The sequence below is a fragment of the Olea europaea genome, unplaced genomic scaffold (genome assembly GCF_002742605.1).
Source record: "Olea europaea var. sylvestris unplaced genomic scaffold, O_europaea_v1 scaffold1687, whole genome shotgun sequence".
Lineage (NCBI taxonomy): Eukaryota > Viridiplantae > Streptophyta > Magnoliopsida > Lamiales > Oleaceae > Olea > Olea europaea.
This window is the reverse complement of record NW_019234550.1, coordinates 41,510-55,857: the sequence shown is the minus strand read 5'-3', so window position 1 is coordinate 55,857 and position 14,348 is coordinate 41,510. Positions and strand designations below refer to the sequence as shown.

Here is a 14,348-nt window from a genome sequence, read left to right as displayed (position 1 = left end):
TGAGACTGTGAGAGAAAGATTAAGGAAAAGGAAAAGATGGCAGAGGAAGGCCAAACGCGTAGCACACCACACCATACCGTCGTAACACTGCCTCCACTTTACACAACAAAGAGAAAACAACACCCACATGCCTCTACATTACATCACAGAGAGAAACACAAAGTTGTCGATAAGGTTGCTTCAGAGCTTTGCCGCCATTGTAAATCACCGTCACCATCGTGAATCGTCGCTATCGGTGGCGACGTTGGTGTTTTATGGTAGAGAGAAAGGAGAGAATATAAATGGTAGAGAGAAAAAGGAATTAGGGTTGAAATTGAATTTGGGTTAAATATTTAATATTTATACTATTAAATTAATACTTGATTTATGAATAATGAAACTTTGGCCCTGATTTTTGAATTGTGATGTTTAAAGCCCAAGTACTCTATAATTTCCACTTCATATTTCCTGCAAGGTTTAGAAATTCGACTGCACTACATGTATAGATAACAGTTTCCTAGAGAACTTACATAACACACATAGTCCATGAGGAGGGTGGTTATATTTTTTCAATATAAAACTCACAAGATGAGTTTTCTGGATTTCTTCCAAAGGGCAACCCGAATTTTTCTTGGCCATCTGGGCCGGTGCAAATGTGGGCTTGATTTGCTGGTCCCGTACAATCTATTTTAAACTTAAAAGTGTAACCCAATCACAGGTTGAACCCATCGAAATGCGTGCTGAGCACCCTGGCGGACCGACAAAGGGAATCTCACTGTCCTAAAAGGCAATCGAAACTTTAATTCCAGAAACCCCAGATTTCAAACGCTAAACAAACGTATCGGATTCTCCGACTAAACCCGAATCCGCAATCAGAAGATGTCCGAAACTCCAGTCCCAAAACTCGCCACCAGCATCCACATAACGGCACTGGACGGAATAATTAACGTCAACTCCCTTTTCACATTAGCAGTCTTCATCGGCCTCACATGGAACCCAACCGACCCGAATAACAGCTTGATCGATCCGGGCCGCCAGGCGAATTGCTTACCCGGGTCAAAAGTGGCGAAGGATCTGGTGACCTTCCACGTATACTCCTTCGGCTGCTTCCTCTTCTCCAGTCTCATCGCATTGGGGCTGAAGCAGGCCATCCGGTTGTCCAGGTCGGTCCATTGGGACCGGACCATCTGGACCATAGACCTGGCCCATGTGAACCAGACCGCCCTCCGGGTGGGGTACTTGGTTTCGGCTTTGGGTTCGGTTTGCGGGTCGGTGTTTTTGATGCTAGCTTTGGTGAATGTGGTGCAGATCAAGCTTGGGATGTTGGGATGTGGAAGTAGGCGTAGCTACGGGGCTGTGGTGCCACTGGTGATTTTGGTACCATCTGGGCTTTTGATTTATGTTTGTATGGTGTTTTATGCTTTTACTCGTTAAGATATTCATCTTTTCTTTGAGACTTGTAAATCGTGGAATTTGGTTCTGGGCTTATAGTAGATTAGTACTTAGAAAAAAAAAAAAAATCACTAGTGGTTTTATTTGTTGTATGATGAAATTGGAGTGTGAGAATTATGGATCCCATTAAACTCTGGCTCTGTGCTAGTAGGCTAGTGTTTAATTTTTAAGTGTTAAGGGTGCGGTTGGTTTCATTTTTATTTTCAAAACGAGTTTTAGTTTTCCTCGAAAACGGTCCGTTTTCCGCATTTTGAACGTTTTCGACATTTATAACTGAAAACGCTAAAAAGTCGTTTTGCGTTTTTAGTTATAAATTTTAACTCGTTTTCGAAAACGACGGACCAAATGCTTTTTCGAAAACGGAAAACGAAAAATGGGTCGAAAACGGCAATTCAACTACGGCCTAAGTGTTTTTAGAGGTGGTTTGGTGTGCTATTTGCGTCTTCAACTGTGTCTCGCTCCCTTCTCTTCCTGGAGCAGAGCTAACTTTCGAGTCTTCTGCCATTCTGCAATATTGGTTGATTCTTCACAAGTTCGACTGCGATTCATTCATCGGATTAAATAAGCAAAGGTTGGTTAACTGTGCGGAGAGGGTGCAAGCCGTGATTGACAGTTAATTATGGTTGCTTCCAAGGGTTAAAAATGAATTCACTGAAATTGGGTTGCTGAATTTTATTCCATTTTTTGTTTCATATATCTTGGTTTGACTAATGAAACTTGGCAAAAAACTGTGCTTGGAAACCACTTTAAGGGAATCTTTGTTATGGCAAGATTAAGAGGTTTAGGATTTGAAAGGATAGAATTAGGGGGTTTGTATAAGGTGAATTTAGTGTTATCGTTCTACTTAATGTCACTTGGATCATGTTATATGTATAAACTTTTTTTACAAACTCCATTATTCATTACTCACGATGAGGATGGGGATCACAAGTCGACATTTTTTAAATTCACATAGGGTTCGCTAATTTTACAAGAGTGAGTCCATCATTTTGTCAATAAAATTTTGTATAAATATCTTTATCCATGTCACAATGACATGGAACTAATGAAAATAAAAGAAAACCGTGACAATGTTTTTATTTATACTTTCTTAACTCAATTAAGTAAATCACTTGGCACTTGTAAGAATTTTTTTAACATAAGGTTGAACATTTTTAACTGACACAAGTGAAGGCTTTACTTATAAGTGAAAGTTGTAAGTAGATTTTTTTAAATATTCTAGTCAAAAGTAATTATTTTACTTATGAGCGAAATTTTTAGTTATATGTAGTGCTTTTTTTACTTACAAGTAGATTTTTACTTATGGTAATTTTTTCAAGTTATACGTGAATTTTGTTACTTGTAAGTAAACTGCTTTGGTTAAGTTAATTTTTTTACATATAAGTGGTTTTTAAAATAAAAAGTAATTTTTTTAGTTATAAGTATTTTTTTCCCCCTTATGAGTAGTCTTTTTTACTTATAAGCAATTACAAAGAATAAATTGTAAGGTCTACTTCCATGATCCATCTCAATAGATTGGTTAATTTAATAGGGTATGGTTATGGTAGAATTAGCTAGCATGACAAAATAAACAAAATAAGCTAAATATTGGGAGAAATGGTTAAATTGATTTGGGGATTCTCTCATTTTCTGGTGTTTGGGTTAAGAGTATCTCAAAAAGACTCTTTAAATATAAAATATTTTCGATTTTAAAGAGTCAATACTTAAAAATGAGTTTTAAAAGACTCTATATTTTAACTTTTTAAAGTAGAGAGTGTGTTTGACTCTCAAAATTTAGAGAGTCAGACTCATTCTCTATTGTTAATGTACAATAACCGTATTTAATACATTACAATTTTCAATACTCTATAATTTAGATTTTTCAAATTACATTTGTATTAATTGGTCATTAATATATAAAAGATTATATTCAATAAAATATGTGAAAAAATTATTAAATGTTCATCAGAAAAAACAAAATAAAGAATCAAAATAAGGAGCTTGGTGGAGTGTATAAAAAAATTACTCTTTGAATTTAAATATGCTCTTTTTAAATAGAGAGTTTTTTTGGAGATACTCTAATAATCTGACTTTTGTGTAAGCCCCCTTTTTTTTGTGTGCATACAAAAATATTTTTTCAAAATGCATTTTAACATTTTGCGTTCGCATCAGTTGCAATTCTAAAGTTTAGCGTCCACCAATTGGAATAGCTTGTCACATAGGCGATTTCGTTAAAAGTTCATTGAATGAGTGATGAATGGGATTACATATTACAAAGTTTAATGATTAATAAAATAATTTTTAAAGTTCAATCACCTAGAGAAAATGTTACACAAAGTTCAATGACATTCAGCCTCCATTTGACCCCCATGTTTTAGAAATGAAAATGGGTGGAATAGTATTTTTTTTGAAAAATGAGCTGTTGAAAAAGAAGGAAAAGTTTTTGATTTACGTGTAATATTATTTTTTGAAAGATTGTGAAGTTGAAAATAGGAGAGAGAAAAATAAAATTTAATGGAATGAAAATTAATAGGGACAAACGGGGCTCAAATAATTAACCCTTCAAAGCGAATACCAACCTCCTATTATTTTCGTACAAAATAATATTATTTCTCCAAATAATAAATTGTTTTACTAATTTTAAAGATTAACAACTCAACAAATGTTATTAGTGTCAAGTGGAAGTCTTCTGCACATTTTTCATAAATGAAATTGTTTGTGCATATCATAGAAGTGGTTTTTAAAAAACTAATGACATTTTTAAGTTTTAATTAATACACTTGTCTTTCTACAAAATTATAAGTGGGCAAATTTTTGCAGATCAAAACAACAAAAAGTCAAAAGCCCTAAAGTACGGAAAATTTGCTCCGCCTTTGAGATGACCAACAGAAGCAGATTGATTCTGGTGGTGCTTCTCTGGGTTGCGGTTCTATTTGGAATTCTTGTTTTCATTCTGGTAAAATATTTGTCAAGTTTTTCATGCGTAATTAGTGGGGTTTATTGTCGGAATATTAATTGCGTCTGGATTTCAGAATCGGTTAACGGATGCAGGATTTTCGTCTGACAAAAAATTGATTTCAGATAGCAGGCTCAACCACGAGGTTTGAATTTTTGAAAAGTTATTTTGATCTATAATTTTTTGTTTCCCATCTAGTCGTTTTCTGATCTAATTAACTGATGTAGGTGATTCCCTCGAAGGATACAGAAGTGACTCACAAAGTTTACTTTGACATTGAAATTGATGGAAAACCCATTGGTAAGTTGCATGACATACAATTTATGTACACATGTTTTGAGTATTTCAGTTTCATGGTTGATCTTGGCTCTCTTTTGTGAAACAATGTCAATTGATGATGAGGTTTGTGCATTTCGGTGCATATCATTGACTAATAGCATAGACATTGGTTGGACAGAGGGTATCCGAGCACTGGAAGTGGTTTTGGTACCTGAGCCTCGGATCTATGCTAGGGTGCGTTGGAGTTGGAGTTGGAATTGGAATTGATTTGCACAAATAGGATATAAATTAACTCACCTAAGGCTTTTGTAAGTAGGCATGTCTTAAATTGTTTTGCTCACCGCAGAGAAATTGAATTATAGTCTGTTATATCCTTGCTATTAGATCTTCATCGCGATATGGTGACTATTAGGAATGGAAAACAATCCTCTTTAGGCTCCATGGCATTACTAATGTTTAGCTGNTTAGATCTTCATCGCGATATGGTGACTATTAGGAATGGAAAACAATCCTCTTTAGGCTCCATGGCATTACTAATGTTTAGCTGACTTATAAACATACAGATCACGCATTTATAGTCACATTTAAGATAATAATGTGTTCTCCAACATATTCTATTTACTTGACATACCTGAGTTAATGTCTAATGATAAATGGTATTTGTGCTTCAAGAATAGCATGTAGTCGAAAGTTACTCTTGTCCATAGCACATTAGCACTGTTGAAACACAGGATCCATATCATTTCCCTGATTTCTGATATCAAGTGGGCAAATGTTCGTTTTTAGTAACTTGCTGGTTTGTGTGTAAGGATGGATCAAATATTTGTGATTTCTTTTGACTTCATCTTGAATAAAATATATCCAAACAATGTGTGACTTTTTTAGGGCGTATTGTCATGGGCCTATACGGGGAAACAGTACCAAAGACAGCAGGTACTCTATTGAAGTGAAACATTCACACATAAAATTTCTCAATCATCTAGTATCCATCATACTTGATCTCACAAAATGAGTTTTAGCTTACTATATGTTTCATGCTGCAGAAAATTTTCGGGCTCTTTGCACAGGTATCCAATGCTTGCTCTCTTTTATTATTTTTATTTCTGCTTCGGACATAACGTATAGCCAAGTTAAGATTCTTAAGCACATTATATATCTAGGATGCCACAAAGAGATTCTGATATAATCTTTGACCCCTTTCCTAATAATTGTCATGGAGGAATTTTGACTTTCACATTTCCTGCGCTAATGTGTAGTAATTTTACTTATCTCAGGGGAAAAAGGAGCTGGAACAAGTGGGAAGCCTCTTCACTATAAAGGGAGCACATTCCACAGGATCATTCCAAGCTTTATGATCCAGGGAGGTGACTTTACGCGTGGAGATGGAAGAGGTGGTGAATCAATTTTTGGTGGTAGTTTTGCTGACGAGAACTTCAAACTAAAGCACACTGGTCCTGGTAAGTGCTCTCTCTTTATGGGAATGAATTATTTTCTGATTAACTGATGCACCATTTTGCACTAGTAGTTACCAAATCTTAACAGAAGTTCAAGCATTGCAAACTAGTTTTATGTGATATCCAAATACATATTTGTTTGGCTGCAGGATTTCTCTCGATGGCAAATTCTGGACCAGATACCAATGGATCTCAATTCTTCATCACAGTAGTAAAAACGAGCTGGTAACTAACTATTTATTCGACCTCTCAATTTGTGCAGAAAACTCAGCATAGTAGTTATGGAGTTTCAATAATGCAAATATTGGGTTACTCAAAAATGATCCTTATAATCAATGGATCATGAATGAGATCACAATGTTGAACAATAAATTTTACAAGTGAATGTCAACTGCCTTGTTGCTATCAACTTGAATAATCATCCCTTACGCCTTTCATTTCATTTGTTACTTTACACATATATCGAATGATTTCTCATCCATTTCTTTTGAGCACATGTAAGCCTCTTGAACTCATTCATCCAGAATTCTGTTCATGAAATCTATTTATGTTCTTAAGGTTGGACGGTCATCACGTTGTCTTTGGCGAAGTGCTTTCAGGAATGGATGTTGTGTACAAAATTGAAGCCCAAGGCAGACAAGATGGAATACCCAAAAGCCAAGTAATCATTTCTGACAGCGGTGAATTGCCGTTATAATCCTCGTGTATTTTTGTACTCTTAACTTGATTGGTGATGGTTTTTTCCAGCTGCTAGCAAGAAATTTTACTTGTAGATATAACATGTCCAGATTTTAATTTAACTTTACCCCCAGAGAGTGTTTAAAACAACATCATAGTTCATGCAAATCAGATGGATACTGCATTGTGCTTACATCTGTAATATGAGTTTTGTGCATGTAAATCTTCTCCTGGTAATGAAAGCGTGCAAGAACATTTTATGTCCAATTTCCTTCTTGTACTGCTCCCACATCAAATGTTGCGTCAACGCGCCATAACTTGGATATCTGTAGCGATGTCCCAGTCTTTAATGGAATTGATCTTCTTGGTTCAAAGGTTTCTGGATGTTTGATACGAATGACATTAAATGGGATCAATTGTCAGTTTGTGTAACCGTTTTAGAATCCTTGACACTTTTAGCACCTCGTTTTTACGGTAGCATTGCTTATTTTTTTTCGTTTTCCTTCTTTCCAATGGTTTCTTGACTTTGTGTGATTATTTCTATAATAGTACAATTGTATATAACTTACATAGGTTGTTTTTATTTTATTTTTATTTTTATTTTTATTTTTTTTAAGTGTTCTTATAACCCTATGACACGCTTGGATTCTATACGATTATTCTAATATGATATCGACTAAAGTACGGATACAGCAGTGTTACTCTCTCTCAAACAAGTGACCCGACGCACTTTTAAGAAAGAGCATGTGAGCATGTAGTTTGTGCTTCGATAGTAAGTAGTCTCAGGTATGTTATGTTGTGTCCTCAATTGTGTTTAAAAGATAAATGGAGTAAGCTGGATCTACTAGTCTTGAGTTTTAACAATTTCAATACAGAAAGTCTCAAGCTTTGGAAATGTAATTATTAGTGAACGGCTAGGCGTGGGAGTCACCCAGACCAATGTTATAGAACATTCTGTTGAGTTAATTTAGCACCACTGTTCTTACATCATCNAACGGCTAGGCGTGGGAGTCACCCAGACCAATGTTATAGAACATTCTGTTGAGTTAATTTAGCACCACTGTTCTTACATCATCGGTTTAGGGACATTAAGTATCATTAAATGAAATATATAATTAAATGAATCACATAATTTCGATGGATTTTGGAGCAATGGGTGCTGTGGTTATTATTGACGGTAGGATTTCTTGTCATTTATGTATGTGGGTGCTTTGAGCAATGATGGTGGTTGACGGCGATGATAGTGGTGAAGGTTCTGCGAGATTTTGACGCGGTTGAAGTGGTGTGAATTGACAGAGGGTCGAATGAGATTTGGGTTTTGTGTGGACCTCTCCGCGTTTGATTAGTGTTTGTCGTAGTAGTGAGATTTATGGTATTGGACCAGCGAGATATGTGGTGGTTGTAGAAACTGGAGACCAATGAATGCAACACAGAAGCTGCGTTGCACGATTTGTTACATAGGCCATGAAATCCGAATCATCATAGTGCATTGTATTATTCGTCATGATGGCTTACCAAATTCAAATAAATGTAACACTAATGGTGTGCTACATGGTATGTGGGCGTTAGAGAGGGAGTTGAATCAACGGGATTTGTGAAGAAATCTGGATTAGGTGGTAGTTTTCAAACCATGTAATGGAAGTTTATTAGAATGTTAATTTTTTTGAGAAATGCTATAACACTGAGTTTATGATAGTTTGTATAGGAATGTGTTTGTATAAAGGGAAAAATACATTTCTAACAATACAATTTCAAAATCAGCAAATTTGTATAGGCAAAAAATATATATATATAAAAAATATATAAAAAATTAGCTGGTCACATTTGTAAATTCGATGAATGGTGTGAACTATAATTGAAATTAAATGGATCGTAGAGACATATTACACAATTTGTTGATTATAGTCACACAAAGTCACAAATCACACAAGTTACATACCGTACAATTTATAAATCACAATTACATAATAAGTCTCAAATCAATTAATAGATCATAAATCACGCAATTAACTTATCCCACTCATTTGAATTTCTAAGGATAGCGTAGGTAGGTGGGTGGGGTGGGGTGGGGTGGGGTGAGGTGTATCCTCCGTATCTAATACATGTGTGACTTTGTTTGCTTGATGTTCGAGACGGGATATTCCCCAAAACAAAGGAGTTAGACCCTTGGTCCTATAAAAGTAACATAGATAAAATCTACTTCAAAGAAAAATGGTTAATATTTTTATTGTTTCCTAAAAACTATGGATCACTTACCTCAGAACCAATATATTTGTTTTTTTTTTTTTTTTTTTTTTTTAAGGTGTTTTTTTTTTTTTGGTTAAAAAATCAGTTTTTTATGTATAAATTTTTTTTTTTCCATGTAGTAGCCCGATTTGAAATTTCGTAGCCCGGTCGTGGATCCAATCTTAGATCCGTCCCTACTTTAATCAATAAAGCTGTGTTTCCTAAGGTAAGTATCGTCAAACAATTCGCTAGTCAATATCCTAAAGCCTAATAGGTTTTTTTTCGTGTGGGAGTGGAGACATATTACACAATTTATTGATGGGTAATTATAATACCACTGTAAATTTTATTAAGTAAATCACATTTTTCTTATTTACTAAAATATCCTTAAGAAAAATTACATAGGTTTTAATATACTTTTTAATTAAATAAATTATTGTTACACCTCAAATATAAAACCAAATTTCCTTCTTTCTCCTCAACATCTCATTGCTCATAGTTTTTCCGGTGGCTTTTGCCTTCTTTCATGACGACAAGATAATTTTCTTTTCCTCACGGTAAATGTATTTATACTCTATTTGACCACGATTTATGGATGAATTTTTTCAATTTATTTGTCAAGTTTGAAAGTTAATAATCTAAATTTTTTTTTTTTTGTTAAGTGAAACAGATTTATTATGAATTTAAAACATATAAGATTGTGATTTTTAATTGTTAAGTGAGTTTATGAATTTATGTGCATATACTCATCATAATTTTATGAATAGTGTGCATTTATTACGTAAGACATGCAACTCTGGCACCAGCACCCTCGCTTTGGTGGCTCGGGTGTTCGCCTTTTCATTCGGACTCTGTTTACGGAAACATGAAGCATAAGATTCTTAAGGCTAAGGCCAAGTCTCGTAAGAAAGCTGAAGCCAAAACACATCATTGAAGAAGAAAATTATGGTGTCTTTGATGTCTGGTAGAAATAATAAATGAAAAAAAAAAATGGCGTTTCCTTATGGCCTGGTGCACAGGGCCATATTTTTTTATTTGTTACTGCAATTTTGTTAAGAATTGTGACATCAATAAACTTTTTTATCCTCGTGCCTTTGAATCAATTTTCTCATGAATTAAACTACATGCATACTTTTTGTGTTTTTAAAAAAAAAAAAAAAAAAAAAAGTACACCATAATATTATATTATGTTTTTTCAATTTTTTATTTTAATTGAATTAGGAGTATAATTGTAAATTTATTGTGGTGTATTCATTAAAAATATATTTTAATTGTAGTGTGATTATAATATGGTGTAGTAATTGTTAAAAGAGTTGGGCTGCCTCACTATTTCCTACTTTGGGCCCCTTATTGAATTAAACAAAAGGGGGGAGCCCAAACTTAACATTTATCGCGTTTTTGGTTTCACGATTTATCTGCCTCCTATGGTTGGGTGTGTGCCGTACACGTGGCACGCCCCCAACCGTTAGATAAGGTCGGTCCAACTGTTTGATACTTACTTGACTCTTGGTCGTCTGGCTTTTGGCATACGCTTTCTGATTTTCTCTAGAACCTTCAGTCTTTCTCTCTGTGTGGGAGTTCCTTCGTCTCTCTCCTTTCTCTGAAAATGTAATATGAAATCTGTGTGATTTTGAAAGTCCTTTATGTAAGGATTGTAAAGTTGAGTGATTTGTGTGATATTGTTGAAAGGAAATCTGTGTGAAGTAGAGGCTAGAAAAAGATGAAGAAATCCCTGATTTCTTCGAGCATCCTGTACTGATTCTTTGTGAAATTAGTGGAAACTCGAGCATATCTCTTGATTGAGGCTCAATGGGTGATTAGGTCCTTAGACTGAACATCCGGGCTCCATTTTGGAGCAAAATATATCTTGTGTTCTTACTTTTGTTTACGCTATATTATTTCTGAAATAATTTTTTATTCGAGAATAAATCATTAAACTTCAAGATTATATCAACTCTGGGACCAACAAGTGGTATCAGAGTAGTTTTTTAAAAAAATTTGTGTTTTGTAAAAAATTTTCTCATTCTGAACTTGCAAGATCTGAAGTGTTCTCATACATTTGTAAAGAAAACTCTCTGGAATTTTTTCTGTCGTACTTGATTCACTTTTCGACTGGTAACTGACTGGTCAGATCTGAAATATTCTTGAAGATCTTGCAAGATCTAGTTACTGCTTTGTTAATCTTTGAATAATCTTGATATATATGATATAACTCGACGCTAACTCGCTGATCTGTTGTTTATGTACTCTGTTCTTGGAAAATCAGTGCTGCTCATACTGAGTTGAGTGAGCTGAGTTGACTCAACCCGAGTTTCACTGAGTTCATACTGAGTCACTGCAACTCGGAGGGTTCTTGTGTCTGACTCGGAGTTCTGGTTCAATTTCTTGCTACTTACTGATTAATCTCTTATTCTGAAAATTAATATTTCAGACTGTGGTAACCTCTAAACCCAAAAATTTATTTTTCGTTAGTCAATATATATTAAATAATTTCTTGGACCCAGTCATTAATGTAAGTAATCTGTCTCTACTCACCTTTGTCCAAGATCTCCTGGGAGGATCTGGGAATCTGAGGGGGTAGTGGAAACCAGGATTACCACTCCTTGGGCTGTTAAATAAGTGCATATTAATCCTGTTATTAGTTATTGATCATTGTATTCAAAACTTGTAGTAATAATATTCTGTGTGCTGCATTGTTATAGTTTTGTAAATAATCTGTCAATATGTCTTCTGCTCAAAAATTTGATGTTGAAATTTAGAATGGCACTGGAGACTTTAGTCTCTGGCGCTAGAAAATGAGAGCTCTGTTGGTGCAACAGAGATGTGCTGGTGCACTTGATGGCACCTGGGCTGCTGAGATCAGTGCCTATAGGAGACTAGAACTAACTGAGATTGCCTGGAGCACCATTTTTCTGCACCTATCTGATAGTGTAATAAGAAAAGTAGGTGAAACTACTACTGCTGATGCATTGTGGACAAAATTAGAAACTCTATACTTAACCAAAACAATGCCAAATAAGTGTTATCTCCTAAGACAGTTCTATAACTTTAGGTTTGATCCCTCTAGCAGTTTAGAAGACAACACTGACAAATATACAAAACTAACTCAAGATTTAGCAAACTGTGACGAAGAACTTTCTGATCAACAACAGTTTGTTGGCCTATTAAATTCTTTGAGTGAGAAATATAGGGATATTAGAAATGCCCTAGAATATGGGAGAGATGATCTTACTGTTGACATAATAACCACTGCCTTAAGGAATAAAGATCTTGAACTACAACTTGACTTTAATCACATTAAAGGTGGTGAGGGCCTACATATTAAAGAAAAAAAATCCTCGAGGTAAAAAGCTAAATCAGTGCAATTTTACCTCCTCTAAAAGAGGAAAATATGTGAATCAAAAATTTAAGGATAAAAGCATGAATCAAGTGAAGAATAAGAATCAAGTTAGGAAGTGCTATTACTGTGGGAAGACTGGACATCTAATAAAAGACTGTTTTAAGAAAAAGTCTGACTCAAAAGAAAAGAGTAATGTCAATGGGTCTGCAATAATTGCCTGCACCCATGACCCTGATATACAGAGGGTTGTCCTGGTTAATACTACCAGAAGGGATCCAAAAGAATGGGTTCTTGATTCTGATTGTACCTTCCACATGTGCCCTATTAGAGATTGGTTCTCTAAATTTGTTGAACTTGATGGGGGGAAAATTCAAATGGGAAATGACATGAGTTGTCAAATTAAAGGAATAGGGAAACTGAAATTACTGTTGAGCAACAATTGCATTCTTGAACTGATAAATACTAGATTTGTTCCTGAACTCAAAAGAAATCTAATCTCTTTAGGAGAATTAGATGATAACTATAACATCATAATCCACAAAGGTTTCTTAAGACTTAACCTTGATAACAGAAATATTATTTTCTCTCGTAAGATAAATGGTATCTATATCATTTGTACTGAACCTTTAGTAGGTCACAGTGCTACTGCTTTGAATACTTCCTTAAACAAATCCTTAATCTGGCACAGAAGGCTTGGCCACATTTTTGAAAATGGATTAATTTCCTTAAATAAATTTGGATGCCTTGGGAATGATAACGTTGAAAAGTTAGATTTCTGTGAAGACTATATAATTGGAAAACAAACAAAAATGGCCTTCAAATCTGGACTTCACAAATCCTGAAGTCCACCTCCATCTTAGACTATTTACATGCTGATCTTTGGGTACCAGCCACTGTAAATACTCTAAGTGGATATAGATTTTATCTACTAATAGTAGATGATTTTTCAAGAAAAATATGGACTTTTCTTCTAAAACAAAAATCTGACACCTTTCAAAGTTTTAAACGTTCGAAATTGATGACTGAAAATCAAACAAATAAGAAAATCAAAGCACTTAGAACAGATAATGGTCTTGAGTTCTATAACTCTGAATTTAATTCTTTTTGTAAAGAATTCGGTATCTTAAGACACAGAACTGTGACTTACACTCCCCAACAAAATGGAGTTGCTGAAAGGATGAATAGAACTCTATTGGAAAGAGTTAGGTGTATGCTTCACAGTTCTTGTCTTCCAAAACTTTTTTGGGGGGAAGCCCTAAAAACTGCAACTTATTTGATAAACAGAAGTCCATCTAGTGCTATTGATTTCAACATTCCTGAAAAACTGTGGTTAGGAAAAATGCCAGATTATAGTAAACTCAAGGTGTTTGGTTGTGCTGCCTATTCACATCAAAATGAAGGAAAATTAGAACCTAAATCCTTAAAATGTATTTTTCTGGGTTATGGGGAGGAAACCAAGGGTTATAGACTTTGGGTTAAAGAGCAACATGGTTACAAGGTTATATTAAGCAGGAATGTCATCTTCAATGAAAATATATTTCCTTGTAATAGTTCATTAATTCCTAAATCAAGACACTTGTGAGAGAAAACTTAGTCGAAGATCAAAATGGAACTGATATAGATCAACATGATTTGATTGAGGTGGAGTCTACTCAATCTAGTAATGATAATAATCATAATGATTCAGAATCTGAGACTGAATCGTTAAACCTATCTCTTGCTGATTATCAACTTACAAGGGATAGAGAAAGAACGAATATAATACCTTCTACCAGATTCAGTAATAATGACTTCGTCACCATGTTTTCTGTTTTAGACTCCTTAAATTTTGAACCCGAAAATTTTGAAGAAGCAACAAATAGTCCTGACTCTAAGCTTTGGAAGGAGGTTATGAATGAGGAAATAGATTCTTTAATCAAAAATAAAACATGGGTTCTTGTCAACAGACCTAAAGATAAAAGATAGTTGACTGTAAATGGATTTTTAAAATAAAACAAGGAGACTC

General features: G+C 34.6%; 2 protein-coding genes across 2 annotated transcripts; both read left to right on the top strand.

Moving 5' to 3' along the window:
- The first annotated feature begins 544 nt into the window (after nt 1-544).
- On the top strand, nt 545-1,601 carry LOC111377607. Its single transcript, XM_023000735.1, has one exon. It carries the CDS (start codon nt 859-861, stop codon nt 1,411-1,413), a length of 555 nt encoding a protein of 184 aa, XP_022856503.1. The 5' UTR covers nt 545-858; the 3' UTR covers nt 1,414-1,601.
- A 2,519-nt stretch (nt 1,602-4,120) lies between these two features.
- LOC111377606 (peptidyl-prolyl cis-trans isomerase CYP19-4-like) lies at nt 4,121-7,044 on the top strand. The gene is made up of 8 exons (XM_023000734.1): nt 4,121-4,366; nt 4,443-4,511; nt 4,594-4,666; nt 5,531-5,578; nt 5,689-5,712; nt 5,920-6,102; nt 6,249-6,324; nt 6,658-7,044. The coding sequence occupies exons 1-8, from the start codon at nt 4,289-4,291 to the stop codon at nt 6,794-6,796; spliced, it is 690 nt and encodes a 229-aa protein (XP_022856502.1). The 5' UTR covers nt 4,121-4,288; the 3' UTR covers nt 6,797-7,044.
- The last annotated feature ends 7,304 nt before the right edge of the window (nt 7,045-14,348 follow it).

Excerpts from the sequence above, each read along its gene's own strand:
- LOC111377606 (XM_023000734.1), top strand. The coding sequence starts at position 4,289 with ATGACCAACAGAAGCAGATTGATTCTGGTGGTGCTTCTCTGGGTTGCG. Across the intron at positions 6,103-6,248 it reads ACTAAAGCACACTGGTCCTG|GATTTCTCTCGATGGCAAAT; the intron begins GTAAGTGCTCTC and ends GTTTGGCTGCAG. Across the intron at positions 6,325-6,657 it reads ACAGTAGTAAAAACGAGCTG|GTTGGACGGTCATCACGTTG; the intron begins GTAACTAACTAT and ends TATGTTCTTAAG.
- LOC111377607 (XM_023000735.1), top strand. The coding sequence starts at position 859 with ATGTCCGAAACTCCAGTCCCAAAACTCGCCACCAGCATCCACATAACG.